Genomic DNA, 22,421 nt, shown 5'->3' on the forward strand with positions numbered 1-22,421 from the left:
AAGCTTCAAGGAGCTTAGTGGGAGGCACACAGCACTCAGTGGGATTAATGCCTCAAACTGTGAAGTCTGAAAGGCCTTCTTGAAGGAAAGAGCTTCTTTTTTTTTTTTCTTATATTTTATTTTATTTTTTTAATTTACATCCAAGTTAGTTAGCATATAGTGCAACAATGAATTCAGGAGTAGATTCCTTAATGTCCCTTACCCATTTAGCCCCTCCCCCCTCCCGCAACCCCTCCAGTAACCCTCTGTTCTCCGTATTTAAGAGACTCTTATGTTTTGTCCGCCTCCCTGTTTTTATATTATTTTTGCTTCCCTTCCCTTGTGTTTATCTCTTCTGTGTCTTAATGTTCTCATATGAGTGAAGTCATATGATAGTTGTCTTTCTCTGACTAATTTCGCTTAGCATAATACCCTCCAGTTCCATTCACGTAGTTGCCAATGGCAAGATTTCATTCTTTTTGATTGCCGAGTAATACTCCACTGTATATGTATACCACATCTTCTGTATCCATTCATCCATCGATGGACATTTGGGCTCTTTCCATACTTTGGCTATTGCTGATAGTGCTGCTATAAACATGGGGGTGCATGTGTCCTTTCGAAACAGCACACCTCTATCCCGTGGATAAATGCCTAGTAGTGCAATTGCTGGGTCCTAGGGTAGTTCTATTTTTAACTTTTTGAGGAATCTCCATACTGTTTTCCAGAGTGGCTGCACCAGCTTGCATTCCCACCAGCAATGCAAAAGAGATCCTCTTTCTTCACATCCTTGCCAACATCTGTTGTTGCCTGAGTTGTTAATGTTAGCCATTCTGACAGGTGTAAAGTGGTATCTCATTGTGGTTTTGATTTGTATTCCCTGATGATGAGTGATGTTGAGCATTTTTTCATGTGTCGGTTGGCCATCTGGATGTCTTCTTTGGAGAAGTGTCTATTCATGTCTTTTGCCCATTTCTTCACTGGATTATTTGGTTTTTGGGTGTTGAGTTTGGTAAGTTCTCTATAGATTTTGGATACTAACCCTTTATCTGATATGTCGTTTGCAAATATCTTCTCCCATTCCGTTGGTTGACTTTTAGTTTTGCTGATTATTTCCTTCATTGTGCAGAAGCTTTTAATTATGATAAGGTCCCAGTAGTTCATTTTTGCTTTTGTTTCCTTTGCCTCTGGAGACGTGTTGAGTAAGAAGTTGCTGCGGCCAAGATCAAAGAGGTTTTTGCCTGCTTTCTCCCCGAGGATTTTGTTGGCTTCCTGTCCTACTTTTAGGTCTTTCATCCATTTTGAGTTTATTTTTGTGTACAGTGTAAGAAAGTGGTCCAGGTTCATTTTTCTGCATGTCGCTGTCCAGTTTTCCCAGCACCACTTGCTGAAGAGACTGTGTTTATCCCATTGGGTATTCTTTCCTGCTTTGTCAAAAATCAGTTGGCCATACGTTTGTGGGTCCATTTCTGGGTTCTCTATTCTGTTCCATTGATCTGAGTGTCTGTTTTTATGCCAGTACCATACTGTCTTGATGATTACAGCTTTGTAATACAGCTTGAAGTCTGGGATTGTGATGCCTCCTGCTTTGGTTTTCTTTTTCAAGATGGCTTTGGCTATTCGGGGTCTTTTCCAGTTCCATACAAATTTTAGGATTGTTTGTTCTAACTCTGTGAAGATATGCTGGTGTTATTTTGATAGGTATTGCATTGAATATGTAGATTGCTTTGGGTAGTGTTGACATTTTAACAATATTTGTTCTTTTTATCCAGGGTCATGGAATATTTTTCCTTTTTTTGTGTGTCTTCTTCAATTTCTTTCATAAGCCTTCTATAGTTTTCAGTGTATAGATTTTTCGTCTCTTTGGTTAGATTTATTCCTAGGTATTTTATGGGTTTTGGTGCAATTGTAAATGGGATCAATTCCATGATTTCTCTTTCTGTTGCTTCATTGTTGGTGTATAGGAATGCAACCGATTTCTGTGCGTTGATTTCATATCCTGCAACTTTGCTGAATTCATGAATCAGTTCTAACAGTTTTTTGGTGGAATCTTGGGTTTTCCAGATAGAGTATCATGTCATCTGCGAAGAGTGAAAGTTTGACCTCCTCCTGGCCGATTTGGATGCCTTTTATTTCTTTGTGTTGTCTGATTGCAGAGGCTAAGACTTCCAATACTATGTTGAATAACAGTGGTGAGAGTGGACATCCCCATGGTCAGAGGGTGGTCAGGTCTTGTTCCTGACCTTAGGGGGAAAGCTCTCAGTTTTTCACTATTGAGGATGATATTAGCATTGGGTCTTTCATATGTGGCTTTTATGATCTTGAGGTATGCTCCTTCTATCCCTACTTTCTTGAGGGTTTTTATCAAGAAAGTATGCTGTATTTTGTCAAATGCTTTCTCTGCATCTATTGAGAGGATCATGTGGTTCTTGTCCTTTCTTTTATTGATGTGATGAATCACTTTGATTGTTTTTGCAGATATTGAACCAGCCCTGCATCCCAGGTATAAATCCCTGGTGAATTATTGGTCGTGGTGAATAATTTTTTTAATGTACTGTTGGATGGAGGAAAGAGCTTCTAAGCTGACACCTGAAGACCAACCGGGAACCAATCAGTTAAAGACAAGGCTCCTCGAAACAGTGTTCCAGGGAGAGTGAACAACCATGCACATGCAAAGATCTCAGGGGGTTTGACCAACCAGCGACAAAATGTGGTGGTGGTTGCTATCATTACTGATATATGGCAATGGTGCTATTAACTGATTACTTACTATTAATTCCTGAAGATTTATGATTTTGAGCAAGTGCTTCCCTCTCTCTTTGAGCAGATGCCTCAGTTCCCTTATCTGTAGGATGATGACCCTTCCAACTCTGTCCTTGGTCACCCACTCCTTATTGACAGCTGTCATAGGCCCTAACAACACAGGACCTGAAACTAGGCTGTGCACTTAGACCAGCACTCAGGGGACAGTCACAGAGGAAGGCTGGGGAAGGTATAGAGAATGTCTGAGAGCCCCAGACACTGGCTCTGAGCTCTGCAGCCACTGTGACCATGCCCCAGCCTGGAGGAAACCTCACCGTGGAAAGGCACTCAGGATCCAGGGTGGTGGAAGGAGTGTGCCCACAGCTATACAAATTTTATCTTGATGAAGCAGAGGTCAAATGTAAGGGTGGAGGTTCCCAGAGGACAGTGAGATCCTGGGGCAAAGAGAGGGTAGGAGCTTCCAGGAAATCCCTGGGTATTGAGACCCTGGATCCCACCAGAGTACCCAGGGATGGGGTGGAGGGCTGTATCCTGCCTGTTCTGAGTACCCAGGGGCAGGAACTGCCACTGACAGGACTAAGCCAGGCTGAGATGAGGGGTGCTGAGATGGTGCAGACCCCTGAGTATGATCCCCTCAGTCTCCCATACCAGACCCCCCAAGGCTTGAGACCATCCCTAGAGGACCAAGGATGCACTTTAATGGATCCCATCCCCTCCTCCCACTGTTTGTATCTAAGGAAATTCAGGCTAAGCTAAATGACCCTTCGTGTAAGAGCCAATCCCAGCACTGAGACCGCTGGCAAGAAATGAGACATAGGCACAGTGATGATATGTGTCCAAGATGTACCTTATAACTAATACAGGCATCTCCTACACAATTCACCCAGAAGTTAAGGCATCTTAGGGTGGGTGAAGTGGTATCTCATTGTGGTTTCGATTTGAGTTTCCTTGATGACTAATGCTGTTGAGCATCTTTTCATGTGCTTGTTGACCATTTGTATGTCTTCTTTGGAGAAATGTCTACTCAGACCTTTTACCCATTTTTTAATGAGGTTATTTGTCTTTTGGTTGTTGGGTTATATGTGTTCTTTGCATATTCTAGATACAAGTTCTTTCTCGGCTATATTATTGCAAATATTTTCTCCCATTCTGAGGGGTATCTTTTCACTTTCCTGATAAGTGTTTTGGCACACAAAAGTGTTTGATTATTTTTTTAATTAATTAATTTATTTATTTATTTAATTTACTTATTTTATTTATTTATTTATTTACTTATTTATTTTTGAGAGAAAGAGAGAAAGTTGGGGAGAGGCAGAGAGAGGGAGACCGAGGATCTGAAGCCGGCTCCAGGCTGACAGCCGAGAGCCCCACTGGAGGGCTCAAACTTGAGAACTGAGAGATCACGACCTAAGTCAGAGGCAGATGCTTAACCACTGAGTCACCCAGGCGCCCCGATGATCCTTTTTTAAAAATTATATGTGTATGTGTGTGTGTGTGTGTGTGTGTGTGTATATATATATATATTTTTTTTTTAAAGAGAGACAGATTGTGAGTGAGGGAGGAGCAGAGAGAAAGGGAGACACAGAATCCCAAGCAGGTTCCAGGCTCCCAGCTGTCAGCACAGAGCCCGATGCTAGGCTGGAACTCACCAACCATGAGATCATGACCTGAGCCAAAGCCCGAGGCTTAACCAACTGAGCCACCCCCCCCCCCAGGAGTCCCTTATTTTTTATATATTTTTGAGAGACAGACAGAGTGTGAGTGGGGGGGGAGGAACAGAGAGAGAGGAAGACACAGAATCCAAAGCAGGCTCCAGACTCTGAGCTGTCCGCACGGAGCCTGATTCAGGGCTCAAACTCACTAACAGAGAGTTCATGACCTGAGCCAAAGTCGGACGCTGAACCAAAGTTGGACGCTTAACCGACTGAGCCACCCAGGCGCTCTCCCCCCCCCCCCCCTTTTAAAATGGTGTGTGGTGAGAATCCGAGCTCATCTTTTTGCATATGGATTTTCAGTTGTTCCAGCACCATTTGCCGAAAAGACCATTCTTTCCACACTGGGTTGTCTCAACATCTTTGTGGAAAATCAGCTCATCAGAAATATGAGGGCTTATTCTCAATTCTCTTCTATTTGACCTATGTCTATCCTGACGCCCGCACCAAACTGTCTTGATTACAGTAACTTTGTAGTAACTGAATAAGCTTTAAATAATACATATTAAGGGCTGGCTAGTGGGGAGGAAGATGGAAAAGAGCCCGCAGCTCTGAAGAGCGCATGCGGAAGTGGTGGCCGTCTTCTGATCTGCCTCCAAAGGTCTGAGGGTGGCCCTCTACGCTCGACCGCGGGTGTCTGCCTGCGTTCTCCTGGTGCGGCCCTCAAGCTCCAGGCTTTCAACGCAAGGACCACTGGGGAGCTAAAGCCGCCAAAGAACGCTCCACCCTGGCCTCCCACCCGACTCCCGCTGGGAGGTGGAGCCCCTTAATGGCACGCTTTCTCCCTCCCTCCCATTCCTGGAGGCTCTAGCGCGTAGAGGGAGCAGAAAAATCCACAAGTGGAAAAGAGTCTGCGACCTATGCAAATCACAAGCTAATGATATGCTAACCGTCTCGCGGAGCTGGCATCTCAAGCCCCGCCCAGCTACTGGACGGTCCTGGCCACTCGGAGCACTGGGCCAGGCTGAGGTTGGAGGTGCAGGACCCAGTCACGCCCAGCCACGCCCCCCCACCACGAGGCCCCGCCTCCTTCCCCACTGGACGGGGACTCGGAGGTGGGCCCGCCCACCGGCGCCCTGTGCCCGCCCCTCGAGGGCGCGGTTCTCCGCCTGTCGGCGTCCTGCCTCCTCCATCGCCCGCTGGCCGGGCCGCAGGAAGCCGGGCGCGGCGGGAGTGGAGCCGCTTTTCTGCCGGGCCGCGCGAGCCGGTGAGCGGGCCCCCCGGGACCCCCCTCCCCCGCACTGTCCCAAAGGTGCCCTCCCGCCGAGGTCCTCGCCAGCGCCGTCGCAGACCCGCCTCGCCGTGGGCGTCCTGGGCCCCTTCCCGCTTGTGACGGGCTCTGGGTTGAGGATCCAGGAAAGTCTTGTCCCATTCCTGAGCTGCCCCAGCCTGGGATGGCTGGGGACCCCCATGCCTGAGGGGTCTCTCCCAAGCCGTTCCCATCCTCCAGGGCCTAGGGGGCTGGGGGAGGCACCGGCACCGGCACCGGCACCGCGCAAGGCCTGGCCTGAAATCACGCGGGCGCCGCCTGGGCGTCCCAGACGCCCCACCCAGAGGAGATCCGTCCTGGGGAGGGTGGGAAAGCAGAATGGAAACGAGAGCCAGGACGGCAGGGAACGGGGCCAGGCTGGGAAGAGCTCATGAAGTCCCTGTGGCCTACCTATCCCATCCCCCACCCAGGCTGAGGTCAGCCGGCCCCTGAATGTGGGGGAACCTTTGGAGGCAGAGAGAGGAGGAGGGCGACCTGCCCCAGTTCGAGGAGACCTGGAACGCCCTGTTCCTTCCATAGCCCCTGCCAAGTGCAGAGGTTTGAAGACTTGTCAGTCCCAACCTCAAGCTGGTTCTGGCAGCTCTTCTGTCCAGAGGAAGCCCTACCACTGCCACCCTGTGTCCTGGGCCCTGCCTCATATGGGGTCTGGGAAGGGAGGGATCTTCAGGGACTGCTCTGGGGCTGGTGGTTCTTCCTTTTCCCCTCACCGTGGGAAAGGAGCCATCCCCTCCGCTCAGCACACCAAGACCCTGCAAGAGAGCTTTGGCTCACTCCTGTGACCATGCCTGCAAGCTTAGCGGGGCAGAGAGGGGATTCTGAGGGCCTAGGGAGGGCTCTGGCATCAGATGGGAAGCCCTAAAAACAAACCAAGGTGTGTGTGCAATGTGTGAAGGACAAGAAATGCTATTTGAATTTGTGCCCTGCCCATAAACCCAGCTCCCTGCCACTTGGGCGTGAAGGTAGTCTCACTCTGGGCTGGGGTTCCTGAGGGCTGAGGTGGGCAGCTCCTGTGAAAAGCTGCTCACTTCCAGTCCCAGGAAGTGAGAGTGAAGTGTCTCTAGCCGCATTTCTTTCTTTGCCTCAACCACATGCCAGGCAGTGATCATGATTCATGGTGCCCAGTACAAAGGAAAGACCACTTCCCTGCTGGGACAGAATTGGAGCCAAAGCACCCAGCCCCATCTCTGCTCTGCTCTGCTTGACTCTCCTGGAATGGACCTGTCAGCCAGGAAGCCAGGTCACCCCTGGTCCTGGCCTTGCCTGCCTCCCAGGGAACACAGGTGGGTCACTCACATTGATATTATCTTTTGTGCTCACCCAAGGCTGGGTGGGGTGTGTGAAGAGGTCCCTGCTCATAGCGTGGGGGGTGGGGGGAGGAGGGTCGACAATGATAAACAAGGGAATAATCCACTCCAATGTGGTGTGAAAAGTACTATTTAGGAGAGAAATAGGGGTATCTGGGTGGCTCAGTAGGCTAAGCCTCTGACTTTAGCTCAGGTCCTGATCTCACAGTTTGTGAGTTTGAGCTCTGAATCAGGCTCTGTGCTGATAGTGCAGAGACTGCTTTGGATTCTCTCTCTCCCTGTCTCCTACTCCCCCCTCTCTCACTTGCTCTCTCTAAAAAATGAATAAAATAAAACTTTTTTTATATTTAAATTTTTTTGTTTATTTTTGAGAGAGAGAGAGAGACAGAGCGTGAGTGGGGGAGGGGCAGAGAAAGAGGGAGACACAGAATCTGAAACCGGCTCCAGACTGAGCTATCAGCACAGGGCCCAATGCAGGGCTCGAACTCACTAATCGGGAGATTGTGACCTGAACTGAAACCAAGAGTCAGATGCATAACCGACTGAGCCACCCAGGTGCCCCCAAAATAAAACACTTTTTCAAAAAAGGGAAACAGGGGCACCTGGGTGGCTCAGTCAGTTAAGCGTCAACTTTGGCTCAGGTCATGGTCTCACTGCTCATGGGTTCTAGCCCCGCATTGGGCTCTGCTGACAGCTCAAGAGCCCGGAGGCTGCTTCGGATTCTGTGTCTCCCTCCCTCTCTGCCCCTCCCCACCTCAAAAATAAATAAAACATTTGAAAAAAAAAAAAGAGAAATAGAGGAAGAAGGCCTAGCCCAGCCTGGGGTGGGGGCCAGGGGAGCTTCCCAGGAGTGCTGTCAGGACTGAATCTTGAAGGACCAACAGGATTCTCTCTGGCTAGGATTTTGGAATGTCCACAGCTTAGTTCTTGAGGAGGGCCCAGTTTACTGGACGAAGGGGCTGGAGGAACAAAGGGACCAAAAAGCTGTGACCTAGGAGTCACTGGGGGTATGGAAGAGGACGCCCCCTTGTGGCAGGCAGAGTTTACAAGGGAACTCCCAGAGGGAGGCCAGGGGTCCCAGCCGGCAAAGAAAAAGCAAAGGTGCTTGGGGTTTCCTGGGCTCTGACTGTCCCTGGAGGCCTGGAGGAAGGAGAAACTGGGAAGAGTCAGCCCCATTGAAAGATTCAGAGTAAAGGTCAGAATCCTGGACAAAGTCCCCGAAGGGCTGCCCAGAGAAGTGGCTGCTGAGAAGGGTATTCTAGAAACCTCTCTGTAGAGGGCAGGACAAGCAGGAACAAGAAAGGACCAGAACTGGGAAATGGGGAGGGGCTGGGCTGAGGTCCAGCCTCCAGCGCCCCCTCCCCCACATGTCTCCCCTGTCACCCACCTCCTCCCTGCCACCTTGGGGTCAGTGACAGTGTGCTACTCTGAAGGGAACCGGCAGGGTCCCAGGGCTCAGATGGGACAGGAGTAGAGCAGTGGGGACGGAAAGGGCAGGAGGAGGAGAAGGTTGTGGAGGAAGCCTGGGCGTCCTGGGAAGAAGAGGGGAGAGCAGGGGGGGGGGGGTACAAACTGTGGCGAGGGTGTGGAGGGGACATTTGGGCCAGCACAGACAGGATCAGGTGGCGCTGGTGGCCTTTCCATTTGCTGTGGATACAGAAATCCTAGAAGGGACTGTGTCTGAGTCTGATGTTTGCCCGAGCCCGGAACTGGGCCAGGAGGATTGGGGCTGAGGGATCTCTAGGGCCAGTATCACATGCAGGAGCCAGGATGGCAGGACGCCAGCGCGTACAGCATACGCACGCACACTCTCACTCACCCTGAGGTTGGGCTGAATGGACCACTCACTTTGGCAGGGCTCCTGGGGGTCCTCTGGGGAGGGAGCAGACTTTGTGTCCAGAGAAGAGAGAGATTGGAGCGTGTGAAGGAGGCAGTTTAGGGCGGTTCCCATAGGTGCTATTTTAAAGCACCTGAGCCTGGGGCAGAAGGTGTGGAGCGCTCGGCATGTTGGGAAGATGGGGTTGCATATTTCTGATAGTTTCCTGAGTTTCCATGGATCTTCCCAGGACCTGGGGCTAAAAGGAAGAAAACTGTGGGAACCGGAGCTCAGGGGATCCATTGGCTTCACTGGGGTGAAGGCTGCCAGAGCCCAGAGCTCTGAGTGCGGGTGAGGTCTGAAGGCCACGGGGAACCAGGAAGCAGGAGGAGAGCCCAGAGAGAGGGGACTGGAAAAGCACTCTGCATTTGAGGAGGGGGCCTTGAGGCTTTGAGGTCGGGTTACAGCAGCTTCTGAGATGGGAGGGCGGCCCGGATGGGCGGTGTGGAGGGGGGGGAGGTGAGAAACTGAGATAAGACTGAGCCAGATATGGGGGTGGTACGGTTTCATCTGCATGGTGTGTGACCCCATGTGCATGTGGTGTGCCTGTATATTTGTGTAGCATTTGTTTATCTCTGGGCTTGTCTGCATGTGTCCGTGTAGGTGTGTATTTGTACATTTGATGTCTGCATGTGTCTGTCTGTATATGTCTGTGCATGTCTGCATGTATGACTGTGTGTGTGTCTGTGTCTCTAGATTTTTCTGTGTGAGCGTGTATCGGTGTAAGTGTGTCTGCACATACGTCTGTGTACCTGTGTGTTTCTGTCTATGCAGTGTGTGTGTGTGTGTGTGTGTATGTGTGTGTCCGTGAACATGTATCTTGGCATATGCCCATGTGTGGCTGTGTATGTATCTGCATGTTTGGGGGTGGGTGGAGGGGTTGCTCAGAGAAGCCCTGGCAGGTGGTGGGTCATTATCCAGCATCACTGTAGAACTTGACTCTGTCATGGGCTCCCTGTGAAAGGAGTAAGTGCCAAGGGCCTTTGGATGAGACCTGAGCCTTTTCCTGAAAGCTGCTGGTTTGGTGCCCTTGGAGGACTATTCTGTGTGTGCTCCTTTGACTACACTCAGCACCGGCTCACCCACCTAGGCAGTCTCAACAGCAATGACAGTAGAGCCGGCAGCGTTGTGAAAGTCTGTGTTTGTGTGCAGGAAGCCTGCTTATGGATGTTTGAAAATACATCTGTGTGTGCCTGCGGGGGCATTGGGACTAGGCTGGCTCTAGAGGTCTGTTCCATTCTACAAGCGACTACTGAGCGCTTGCTGTGTGCGGGAGGGGACCCCAAGACTGGGCCAGGAAGTACCACCCGCTGACCACCAAACGATGTAAGTCTAGGAAGAGTTCCACCCACCTGCCCTGTTGCATTGTTGGCTCACCTACCTGCCCCTCCTGCCAGGCTGGCTCTGGGAAGTGGGTGAAAGGAAATGCCAAGGCCAGCGTGTTTGCCTCTGGCCATCTCCTAGGGGGCGGTACACTTGGTGATACCTAGTGCTGGGGCAAGAGGAAGGAATGGTTTCAGCCACCCAGGGAAAGTGGCAGGTGAACACGGGGAGGGTCGGCAGCTCCATTCTGTCCCCTCCACAGGTGGCCCAGGCAGTGGCAGCCGTGACAGTGAGGCGGTGACAGCAGAATTTGCGGCAAAGGATGCCCCAGGTCCTGGAGCGTGCAGAGGGCTGCTGGGCCTGGGTAGTGCTGCTGGCCTCCCTGGTGACCCAGGGCCTCACCCTGGGCTTCCCCACATGCACTGGCATCTTCTTCACTGAACTGCAGCATGAGTTCCAGGCCAGCAACAGTGAGACCTCCTGGTTCCCCTCCATCCTGACAGCCATGCTCCACGCTGGGGGTGAGCAGCCTGGGGAGGGCCCAAGGGAGGGTTGAGAAAGAGCAGGGGGTGAGAGAGGAAGCCACAGTCTCCCTGGCCTCCTGGATCCCTCTCTCTGCGACCAAAGGCTTTGTCTCATGGGGTGAATTCCTAAGATGTCACCTGATTTCAGCAGGGCCAGCCCCCCTGGCTGGAATCCCATAGGTCTGGGCTGGGCAGGTCTGGGCTAGGTTGGGCTGGGGAGGGGGAGAGGGCTAGAGGCTCCTGGGATACAAAGCCAATCCTCTCAGTGGCTGGGGGATCAATGCAGACTGTAGGAATGTCAGGCACTCAGCAGACTTGAGGAAGAGACACTTGAGTGATCTCTCTGAACCTGTTGCTTCCTCTGCAATATAGAGGTAATGCCCAGCACCCTACCCACCTCCTACATGGGATCATAGGGAAGATCACATGACTCCCCGGAAAGTAGTATTTGGAAGTCCTCATTAGAGTCTTCAGTATGGGAAAGGGGGCTTGAGGTACACACCAGGTGCAAGATCGGGGCAGGGCAAGAGCCCCATCTCTCACCCTGAGGCAGAAGGGCTGGGGAGGTGGCCGGGAAGGCAGTGCCCCACCTCATTTCCTGTTTAGCTCCTCCAGGAATGTGACCCCCTCACCTTGTGAAGGGGGAAGGCCAGGGCTGCCTGCGAGGCTCTCTACAATAGACTTGGGCTCAGGGGCCTGCCCCTGGCTCCTGAGAGCTCTATCACGGAGACTCCGTAGACAGTGACCTCCTCCCGGTGTCAGGGTGGGGGCCGGTCAACCGCAGCCAGATCTCCCAGTCCTCAGGACTCTCCCCATGGGTGTGCTTGCTTGCCTCAGGTGACCCCATCTCCCTACCAACCTCCTGCCACTCCCTCCACCTGGTACCAGCAGCCTCCTTGTTATTCCAGGTCCTTCCTTCCAATTGGGCGGGAGGTCAGACTGGGATAGATGCCCTCACTGAGGTGATCCCTGCACCTGCCGCCCCAGGGCATGGGCTCGGGGCCCTGGGAAAGGCTGGGACTGGCCCAGACCGCATGACCTTTTCACCTACAAGGCTGGAGTAGAAGTTGGAACCTCAGGCAGTTGCTTCCACGCTTCCGGAGCGGGGTCTGCGTCAGGTACTGGGAAACCGGCACCCAGTGGGGACCCCCACTTCTCCACCAGCTTTAGACTCACCGCCCCCTGGCAGGCACACCAGCCCCTCAGTCGGCCTGGGATGCCTGTCTGCCTCACATACATACACCTTTAGCCCATACTCATTCAGAGTATTGTAGACATTTTAAACTTGAATGTGTCCTTGATCCCAGGCACTCCCTGCCCCACCCATCTTAGAGATGAAGAAAACAAGCAAGCACAGAGTGCAGGGCATGCTCAGGGTAGCAGAGTGGGTTTGGGGAGCAGTGCCCCTGCAGAGGAAACCCCCTGCCTCCCGGCACCCTCAGCTGGCACAGGTCCCAGCCCCACCCCGAACTCCATGACTCAGGACTTTTCCAAAGTCAGGCCAGAATTTGGGGTGGGGAAGATGGCAGAAGTGTGGGACAGCAGTCATGTTCACTGCAGAGGCTTGCCTCTCTATAGCGGCCTCTGCTTGATTATCTCTGAGTATGGGCCACTCACTTCCTCTGTCACTCCCGTACTCATACTGGCTCACACCCCCCTCTACCCCAGAGGCACACACTTCCCTTGTCCTTTTGGCTGCGCTCTGGGAGAGTAACTCTGGAGAAACTCCATTATGTGTCCTTGAGGGCAGGGCACTTGGTGAATGAAGCCCTGCCAGGTGAGGAGAAGCAGCCAGCCAGGACCGGCTGCTTTCTGCCCTGGCTCTGGAGTCGTGAGAAAGCAGCTCGGGATGGGGGTGGGGTGGAAGAGAACAGGCCCTTCTCCACCAGAAGCCAAACATCTGAGTGCAAGACTTTGTGTTGGCTGGATGTGATGGGGGTAGGGGGAGCGGGCACCCCACCCAGTTTTCTCCGGGGTCCCAGGCTGCCCACCCTGGACGTGATGGAGCATAGTGGGAGGACTGTGGCCAGTCCTCTTGAGAATGGGAGGTAGGCAAGGGCCTGAACACTCGTGGGACCTCCCCTCGCAGCTGGTCAGATGTCATCCAGTGTGACCTCCTGTAGGGGAGGAAACTGAGGCACAGAGAGGGATTGCGTTTGCCCCAGCCCAGAGCCAGCCTGTGGCAGGGTGGCAATCAAAATCTAGGCTTATAGGCCTCAGGGCTGTGCCCTTTAAGCTGCCACACTAGTTCCTGCTGGAAGCACCTCCCGACCCCCCTGTCTGCCTCCCTGCAGTCCTCCTCACTCAGCTGCCACCTGCTGGCTGCCTCCTCACCCCTGCCCTTCCCTGCTCCTCCTCACAGGACCCCTATGCAGCATCCTGGTGGGACGCTTTGGCTGCAGAGTGACGGTGATGCTGGGGGGCGCACTGGCCAGCCTCGGCATGGTGGCCAGCTCCTTCTGCCACACCCTTAGCCAGCTCTACCTCACGGCAGGATTCATCACAGGTGACTGCATTCCCATTTCTAGAATTTCTGGGTGCCTCCTAAAAAGTGCCAGACGTAAGTGCAGGCAGTGTGCCTTATCTTCTGGGGCTGCTTCTAGTCACACGAGGGAGAAGGACAACGAACAGATAAATAAAGAAGGATTGTTGCTGATCATGACAAGCACCTGAGAAGACAGGACAGCTGATATGATCGTGTCCTGGCTCGGGATGGGGGTGGGCAGAGATTCAACAAGCAAAGAGGTAAAATATCTAGAACACCCCATGCGGAAGGTAAAGCAAGGGCGGGAGAGGTTACTACTTTCAACAGGGCAGTGAGGGAAAGCCTTGCAGAGAAGGGGACATTTGGGCAGAGAACTAATGGGGAGGTGAGGGAATCTGCAACCAGGCCCTTGGGGAAAGAGCATTGCAACAGCAAGGGCAAAGGCCCAGAAGCGCCCAGCAGGCAGTGAGGTGGCCAGTAGGGTAGAAGCACACGAGTAAGGGGGTCAAAAGGTGGGGTGGCGGCTGGATGGGGGGGTTCAGTAACATCATCCAACTGCCATTTGTAGAGCACCACTCTGGCTCCTGTATTGAGCACTGGGGGGGCGGCGCACCAGGTTGGAGCAGGAGAACAGGTACAGACAGGAAGTGGCTATACCTTCAACCAGGGCAATGTGATGGAGACGATAAGTGGTCAGGCTCAGGACTGCAGGTGAGGTGCAGAAAAGAATCAAGGACAACCCAAGCTTCTAGGACCCAAGAAGGGTGACACCAAGGTTTTTGCCCCAAACCACCAGAAGGATGAAGTAGCCTTTAACCACAATGGGGAAACTAGGGGAGGAGCAGGTTTGTGGGCGCTTGGGAAGCTCAGGTGTGGACACATCCCATCTGAGCTGCAATAGGCAGTTAGGGATGAAGACATGGCTGGCATTCAGGTCTTGAGGCGAAGTATCATCCTGCTCTCCCTGAGGGAACAAGGGTGGGTGGCTGAGGAGGCCTGAACACTGAGTCCCAGGACCCTGCAGTGCCCAGCATTCTGGGTGGGAAGAAGTGACAGAGGCAGGAAGAGACACGGGAGAGCAGGATTTCTCACGAAAGCAAGCAAAGAAAGTGCACGGGGTCGTGGCGGGAGTGAGGGCTGCTGTGGATCAGTTGGAGGGGACCAGCCTTGATCTTTGGATTTGGCAATATGGAGGTTGGTGACGTTGATAAGAGCAATTCTGGAGCAGAGGTGAGAGTGAAAGTCTGATTGGAATAGATTCAAAAGAGAATAGGAAGACAGGAATTGGAGACAGCCAAGATAAACGGTATTTCCAGGAAGTTACAGTGAAGGGGAATGGAGAAATGGGCCAGTATCCAGAAGAGGCTGGGGTCAAGAGAGGGTTTTTTTTTGTTTTGCTTTGCTTTGTTTTGCCTTTTTTTTTTTTTTCTAGAGAGTGAGAGAGAACGTGCGCACACTTGAACAGGGGAGGGGTAGAGGAAGAGAGAGAGAGAGAGAGAGATTGAATCTCAAGCAGGGTCCATGCTCAGTGCAGAGCCCAGAACAGGCTGGATCTCATGACCTGAGCTGAAATCAAGAGTTGGACACTCAAGGGACTGAGCCACCCGGGCGCCCTTTCCTCCCCGCCTTTTTTAGATTGTGTTGTTTGTTTGTTTGTTTGTTTGAGAGAGAGAGAGAGAGAGAGAGAGAGAGAGGGAGGGAGAGAGAGACGCACTCACACACAGAGGAAGAGATAGAATCTTAAGTACGCTCCACACTCATCACAGAGCCCGATGCAGGGCTCGATTCCACAACCCTGGAATCCTAATCTGAGCTGAAATCAAGAATTGGATGCTCAGGGTGCCTGGGTGGCTGAGTCGGTTAAGCGTCCGACTTCGGCTCAGGTCATGATCTCACAGTTTGTGGGTTCGAGTCCCATGTCAGGCTCCGTGCTCACAGCTTGGAGCCTGGAGTCTGCTTTGGATTCTGTGTCTGCCTCTCTCTCTCTCTCTGCCCCTCCCCCACTCACACTCTGTCTCTCTCTCTCTCTCTCAAAAATAAATAAACATTAACAAAAATTTTAAAAATAAAAAAAAAATTGGATGCTCAAAGGGGCTCCTGGGTGGCTCAGTTAGTTAAGCATCAAACTTCAGCTCAGGTCATGATCTCGCAGTCCATGAGTTCAAGCCCCACGTCGGGCTGTGTGCTGACAGCTCAGAGCCTGGAGCCTGCTTCCAATTCTGTGTCTCCCTCTCTCTCTGCCCGTCCCTCACTTATACTCTATCTCTCTCTGTGTCTCAAAAATAAACATTAAAGGGGCGCCTGGGTGGCGCAGTCGGTTAAGCGTCCGACTTCAGCCAGGTCACGATCTCACGGTCCGTGGGTTCGAGCCCCGCGTCGGGCTCTGGGCTGATGGCTCAGAGCCTGGAGCCTGTTTCCGATTCTGTGTCTCCCTCTCTCTCTGCCCCTCCCCCGTTCATGCTCTGTCTCTCTCTGTCCCAAAAATAAATAAAAACGTTGAAAAAAAAATTTAAAAAAAAAAAAAATAAACATTAAAAAAAAAAAAAAAGAATTGGATGCTCAACAGATTTGAGCCATCCAGGTGCCCTATGTTTTTTGTTTTTTTTTTTAAGTTTATTTATTTTGAGAGAAAGGATAGAGAGCACATGTTTGCACAAGTGGGGGAGGGGCAGAGAGAGAGAGGGAGAGACAATCCCAAGCAGGCTTTAAGCCATCAGTGCAGTGCCAGATGCTGGGTTCAATCTCACGAACAGTGAGATCATGACCTGAGCCAAAAGCAAGAGTCCGACGTTTAACCGACTGAGCCACCCAGGCGCCCCACCCCCCATTTTTTGCTTTTTTAAACTGCTTTATTAACTTCACAATATATAATGAGTATCGTTCCATGCAATAGAGTAAAACTCCCCTGCTGACAGAATCTTACAGACTGGGTCAAAATATAACTTTAAAAGTGTGCCTGGCTGGCTCAGTCGGTAGAGCATGTGACTCTTGATCTCAGAGTCGTGAGTTCAAGCCCCATGTTGGGCATGGAGCCTACTTAAAACAAAAGCAAAACCCACATTCAATTAGAAGCTGGTTGGGGCACCTGGTTGGCTCAGTTGGTTAAGTGTCCAACTTCAGCTCAGGTCAAGTTCTGTTTGTGAGTTTGAGCCCCACATTGGGCTCTCTGCTGTCAGCACGGAGCCCACTTTGGATATTCTGTCTCCCTCTCTCTGCCCCTTACCTGCTCGCTCTCTCTTTCAAGAATAGGGGTGCCTGGGTGGCTCAGTCGGTTGAGCATCAACTTCAGCTCAGATCATGATCTCACAGTTTGTGGGTTCAAGCCCCGTGCCTGGCTCTGTGCTGACAGCTCAGAGCCTGCTTTGGATTCTGTGTCTCCCTCTCTCTCTTTGCCCCTCCTTCACTTGTGCTCTGTCTCTCTTTCTCAAAAATAAATAAACGTTAAAAATTTTTTTTAAAAAACCAAAAATAAACACTAAAAAAAAAAAAAGCTGATAACAGGAGCCCCACAAGAAACAGCTAACACCAAAAGGTTTACAATCAAGGTACATCGTGAACATGTAAGTTTAGGAAGCAGGTGCGTCTTCTTATGGACTTGAGGGAAAACATCAGGATTCAAGGCATAAGGCAAAACTCATCATGATGGTCACAGTGAGGAGGGTCAGTGCTAACTGCTCGCAGGCCATAAGTGAGTTGCTTTTCCCTCTGATGTCTCACTTCCTCCTCAATCCTTCTCAAATTCTCTTCTCTTACCCTTGCCTGTGGCTCTCCAAGCCTCTGACTCCTGTCTCACCTATACTGCAGGATAGAATGGCCTAGGATTTACTCTAGGCTCATGATACTCACCAGCTTCCAAAGGGAGGGCTGGGGACCCTCAGGGCCACCAGGAGCAGGTACTGAGAAGGGAGCGATGGCAGGGTTTCTGTTTCGGTTTGGTTTTAATGGGAGAAATAACGATAAAGGAGAATGATCTGGCAAAGAGGAGAAAATGGTTGGTGCAGGAGAGGGAAATTGCTGGAGGGATACAACTTTGAGTAGACAAGATGCAGGTGTAAGTGGAGGATTGGTCTCAGCTGGCAGTCTGGACCGTCCAGTGTCACAGGTGGGAGGCAGGTGGTCAGTTGGGAGTGAGGATGGGGAACGGGTGGGGATGCATGGAGAAGGACTGGTGCTCTTCCGGGAGGGCAAGAGAATAAATGGACGGTGGCATCGCAGGTGGCCCGAGGGCCGTGGTCATGGTGTAGTTGTGAGCTTTCCCTCTAACATGTTCAGCTGTGCAGGGCAGACATGGATTGGGTCGCGGGTGGCATCTGAACTGAGCCAGGAGAGGGAGGTCTAAGGGAAGCGTATTCTAGGCAGTGGGAACAGCACCGGCAAATGTCCAGCGGTGAGGGGCAGCTTGGTGTCCAGAGGAAGAGAAAGAAGCTGATGTCGCTCAATCATGGTGAGTGACAGGGACAATGGCCTGAGATGATCAGGGCCAGACTGTGCAGAGCCTTCCAGGGCATAGTAAATTCTGTGGCATTTTTTTTTTCCTAGATGTGATGGGAAGTCTTTGGAAAGCTAAGCGGGGCAGGGACTTACCCCAATTTAGTTTTTTTTTTTTTTTTTTAATGTTTATTTACTCTTTTTTGAGAGAGAGACAGAGCATAAGTGGGCGAGGGGCAGAGAGGGAGACACAGAATCTGAACCAGGCTCCAGGCTCGGAGCTATCAGCACAGAGCCTGATGCAGGGCTTGAACTCATGAACTATAAGATCATGGCCTGAGCCGAAGTCGGACGCTCAACCGACTGAGCCACCGGGTGCCCCTCAATTTAGGTCTTTAAAGATCACTCTGGTGCTGTGCCAAGGGCAACAGGTATGACCCCGGCAGTCCTGGGAAGGCAGATCTGAGGGCAGGGGTGGGACGCTTCTAAGGAGGTGGTGAGGCAGGCTGCTTCCATCTTAAATCCATCCTTGGGGACCTGGAAGTGGGTCTGGGCTAGAGCGGAAGGAGGGCAGACATGGGACACGACCCCATGACCCCGCTCCGAGTGCTGGTGGGAGGCCCCCCCAATGCCCTTGAGCTGGTCTCTCTCCCCCTGCAGGCCTGGGCATGTGCTTCAGCTTCCAGTCGAGCATCACGGTGCTGGGCTTCTACTTCTCCCGCCATCGGGCACTGGCCAACGCACTGGCTTCAGTGGGCGTCTCCCTGGGCATCACGCTCTGGCCACTGCTCTCCCGCTACCTCCTGGAGAACCTGGGCTGGAGAGGCACTTTCCTCATCTTCGGCGGGGTCCTTCTCCACTGCTGCGTCTGCGGGGCCATCCTGAGGCCTGTGGCCACCAGCACGGCCCCTGAGACCAAAGAAGGCCCCCCTCCACCTTCCAAGACATCCGCACCTGGCTGCCTGGCAGCGTGCGGTGCGGCCATCCAGCGCCACCTGGCCTTCGACATCCTGCGGCACAACGCGGGCTACCGAGTGTTCACGCTGGGCGTCATGTGGATGATCCTGGGCTTCCCGCTGCCTCACGTCTTCCTGGTGCCGTACGCCACGCGGCATGGGGTGGACGAGCACAAGGCGGCCCTGCTCATCTCCATCATCGGCTTCAGCAACATCTTCCTGCGGCCCGTGGCTGGGCTGCTGGCAGGCCGGCGGGACTTTGCTGGCCACCGGAAGTACCTGTTCAGCCTGGCCACCCTGCTCAATGGCCTCACCAACCTGGTGTGTGCAGCGTCGGCGGACTTCCGGGTGTTGGTGGTCTACTGCTTGGTGTACAGCGTGTCCATGAGTGGCATTGGTGCCCTCCTCTTCCAGGTGCTCATGGACATTGTGCCCATGGATCGGTTCTCCAGCGCCCTGGGCCTCTTCACCATCCTGGAGAGCATCTCCATCCTTACCTCCCCGCCACTGGCTGGTGAGGCCCCGGGAGGGAGGGAGGGCGGGACCTGGGTGGCGGGATATGGAGACAGGGAGGAGAGGAACAGTCTGGACAGATTCGGGTGCCATCCAGCATCTCCAGGGCTAGGAACCTGGAATCCGATTTTTCCCAAACACCTTAGGGGCCTGGCCGCAGACTGTTCCCCAGCTGGCACCCAGGGTGTAAATAGTTAAAAATAAGGATTTTCGTACCAGCTGTACTGGAGCCCTTCCCCTTCTTCTCTGTGCCTCTGTTTTCTTATCAGTAAAGTGGGGGCGATGAGAGAATCTACCTTGTAGGCTTGTGAGGATCACCGTTACATAGCAAAGAGCTTACCAGAAAGCCTGGCACGTAATAAGTGCCACGCACGCACATGTTTCCTGTTATTAACATCCTGGCTCTCCCACTTCCTGCCTGTGGGACCCAGGCACGTCATTTTCCTTCTCTGAACCACAGTGTCATCTACAAAATGCAGACAAGAACACCTGCCCTCACCACCGATCAGCCTGTGCCAGGCATTGGTGGGCACGGCTGAATACGGAGGCCTAGTCCCCACCTCTCAGGGCTGACTTTCTGGTGGGAGAGTCCGGAATTAAAGCAGAGAGACACGATTTGCTCAGCACGGTGATTTGTGCCGGGAGGGAAACAAACCGATGTGGGAGCAGAGACCCCCATGAGCAGACTTGCCAGGCAGCTGAGAGTGTGACATTCAAAGTGACAGCGAAGGTGTGTGAAGCCCTTGCTGCTGGGGGACAGTCAGTACATGGCAGGGGTTAGTACTGTAGTGCAGTGATGATGGGGACTCTTCCCAAGTGTGGCACTGAAGTCCCAGTTTCCGAGGGAGTTCTACAAGCCAACAAGTGGAGACAGCTTAGCCAGGAGGAAGTACAGGAGGGTCCGGGCGTGGCTGGGCAGATATCCCAGACTGCTAGCTTCCCGCTACCAAGGGTAAGGGAGACAGGCCCTTAGGTGCTTTTCTGGCCCAGAGGTTCTTCCTGCCCCTGGGAGAGCAGGTTTCCTGTTTCCTCTCGTTTCATTCAACAGATCTCTATTGAGTGCCTTCTAGATGCCAGCCACAATAGCTGATACTGGGGATACGGCAGAGCCAAAAATAAGTCCCTGCTCTCTGAGAGCACACAAGTTAGTGGGAAGGAGGCCTGGTATCCCTGGGACGGTGGCCTAATTTGCTCTCTGTCCCCCAGGGCTCCTCCTCGACACCACCAACAACTTTAGCTACGTTTTCTACATGTCAAGCTTCTTCCTCATATCAGCTGCCCTCTTCATGGGTGGCAGCTTCTGTGTCCTGCAGAAGAAGGAGAGGCAAGGCAGGCCGGCCGAGGCCGAAGGAGCCATCACAGAAGTTGCCTCAGAGCAAGGCCTCACAGTGGAGGACCCACGTGGTTCCGAGAAGCAGCTGTACACCGAGATCACATATGTGACCAGCGTCTGAGCCCTGGGATCGTGTGTGTGACCAGCGGCTGAGCCCCAGGGTCTTGTGTGTGACCAGTGGCTGAGCCCTGAGGTCAGTGAGTGACCACTGCCTCGGCCTAGGGATGTGATGTCCAGCTGCCAGAGGCTGGGGTGAAGGGCTCACCAGGAAGCCTGAACCAAAAGCCATCCAGGCTCTGTACATTGGGACTCAGCCAGGAGCTGGGACCTTGGAGGCTGGCCTCCAAAGACTCAGGGTTCCTTCCAACCAGCAGAATCCGGGAGCGGGTCCTCCTGACTTTTCCCCTTGGGTACCAGAGTGAGTCTAAACCCTCCTCGGCTCAGCTGGCTGTCCAGTATTGCTGTTGCAACTCAGCACACTAGACCCTCCAGTCTAGCTCAATGTCTCTGATGTGATCTCTTTGTCCTTCTCCGGCCTCCAGACAGTTCCAAAGAGCCCACCCCACCTCTGAGTCCCTCCTGCCCCATTTCTTCTCAAGTGCCCCAGCCTTGGCCTTAGGGCTGCCCACAGCACAGGTTGCTGGGCCTCATGCTTACTGGAACCTTGGGAAGAAGAACCTCGTGTGAGAATGAGTTATGGCCAGTGATGGTGGAGGGCCAGGCTGAGGGGTTGGCCTGGACGCAGGCTACGGACAGATGAAATGTTGGGTAGAAGAGCCATCCTGGTGTCCGAGCAAAGAACCGGAGGGGAGCCCTTCCTTGGCTTGAGTCCTAGAATCAGTGTGAGGAGTCCCTGCACACTGAGCAGGGCCTGCTCTAGGGTCTCCCTCCCTCCCTTGCCCTCCCCTCCCCCTGCCCCCCAATCTTAGCCATGAACATTAGTGCTGGGGTAGATGGAAACCTGACATTTGACTGAGCAGGGTGGGGAAGGATTGCTAGGCAGAGCCCAAGGACCTCTGTGAAGACAGGGCTGTGCTTTTGCAACAGAAGCCCTTTTACTCCTCCCTCCTGTCCTGCTCTCTTTACTGTGTCACAGGTGTCCACCCTGCTCCCTGTTGGCCTGTGCCTGTGACATGGAGGTCAGTGGTCCCCACATGCATACTCTTTTTGCTGGTACCGTGGTCATCACTTGGGGGCTAGCTGTCATCAGTCCAAACTTGTCCCAGCAGGGTACCAACTGAGGCAATGGAAAAAGAGTTTGTTTGAATCACACACAAAAACCTTCCTGCCGCAGGTTATAAACCTGGTGAACTAATGAAACCGGAAAACAGGCGTAAGTCCTGCCCCTCCCCCTTCAATGCTCCCTGCTCAGCAGGGGTCCGCTCTGACCTAAGTCCTTGTTTGTTGATTCAGGCTCAACCAGGCTCCAACAAGAAAGCCTTATCAGGAAAATAAATTTTATTTTCGTGACCTGACTTGAGCCTTCCTTCTTTTCCTGCCCAGCTGGCGTGAGTAAGCATCCTTGGGGATGTTCAGTTTTTTCCAGGACCCTGCCATGAGTGCCCCCTTATGGTCAAGGAAAGTAGTGCAGAGGTGAAGCAAAGGGCTCTGGGCTGTCATAATTTGCTGTGTAATTTTGGGCACCATCACTGGGCCTTAAAAAAAGGAGGGGGCGCCTGGGTGGCTCGGTCGGTTAAGCGGCGGACTTCGGCTCAGGTCATGATTTTGCAGTCCATGAGATCGAGCCCCGCGTCGGGCTCTGTGCTGACAGCTCAGCCTGGAGCCTGTTTCAGATTCTGTGCCTCCCTCTCTCTGACCCTCCCCCATTCACGCTCTGTCTCTCTCTGTCTCAAAAAAAATAAATAAACGTTAAAAAAAAATTAAAAAAAAAAAAAGGAGGAGGTTGGCCTGGATGAACTGGATGAATCAGAGTCTCTTCTTGTTTGAAAAATCTG

The 22,421-nt window shown here is 52.7% G+C and overlaps 1 protein-coding gene and 1 non-coding gene across 5 annotated transcripts; both read left to right on the forward strand.

Annotated features, from left to right (window-relative positions):
* Positions 1-5,582: 5,582 nt before the first annotated feature.
* On the forward strand, positions 5,583-21,941 carry SLC16A5 (solute carrier family 16 member 5). 4 transcript variants are annotated; one of them, XM_032591137.1, is made up of 6 exons: positions 5,583-5,661; positions 6,820-7,004; positions 10,490-10,748; positions 13,114-13,257; positions 18,325-19,134; positions 20,340-21,941. In XM_032591137.1, exons 3-6 carry the CDS (start codon positions 10,550-10,552, stop codon positions 20,585-20,587), a joined length of 1,401 nt encoding a protein of 466 aa, XP_032447028.1. In that variant the 5' UTR covers positions 5,583-5,661; positions 6,820-7,004; positions 10,490-10,549; the 3' UTR covers positions 20,588-21,941. The 4 variants fall into 4 exon arrangements, with proteins under 4 accessions (XP_032447028.1, XP_030151975.1, XP_030151976.1 ...); XM_030296114.1 differs by lacking the exon at positions 5,583-5,661 and adding an exon at positions 10,057-10,230 and having other exon boundaries at positions 6,918-7,004; XM_030296115.1 differs by lacking the exon at positions 10,490-10,748 and having other exon boundaries at positions 5,584-5,661.
* TRNAK-CUU lies at positions 16,191-16,263 on the forward strand. The gene has a single exon. It is a non-coding gene; the product is annotated as a tRNA-Lys (tRNA).
* Positions 21,942-22,421: the final 480 nt, after the last annotated feature.

The sequence above is a fragment of the Lynx canadensis genome, chromosome E1, assembly GCF_007474595.2.
Source record: "Lynx canadensis isolate LIC74 chromosome E1, mLynCan4.pri.v2, whole genome shotgun sequence".
NCBI lineage: Eukaryota > Metazoa > Chordata > Mammalia > Carnivora > Felidae > Lynx > Lynx canadensis.

Bases quoted from the DNA above. Each gene is read 5' to 3' on its own strand.
- SLC16A5 (XM_032591137.1), top strand. From the start codon at position 10,550: ATGCCCCAGGTCCTGGAGCGTGCAGAGGGCTGCTGGGCCTGGGTAGTG. The intron at 13,258-18,324 runs GTGACTGCATTC...CTCCCCCTGCAG, and splicing joins CACGGCAGGATTCATCACAG to GCCTGGGCATGTGCTTCAGC. The intron at 19,135-20,339 runs GTGAGGCCCCGG...TCTGTCCCCCAG, and splicing joins TACCTCCCCGCCACTGGCTG to GGCTCCTCCTCGACACCACC.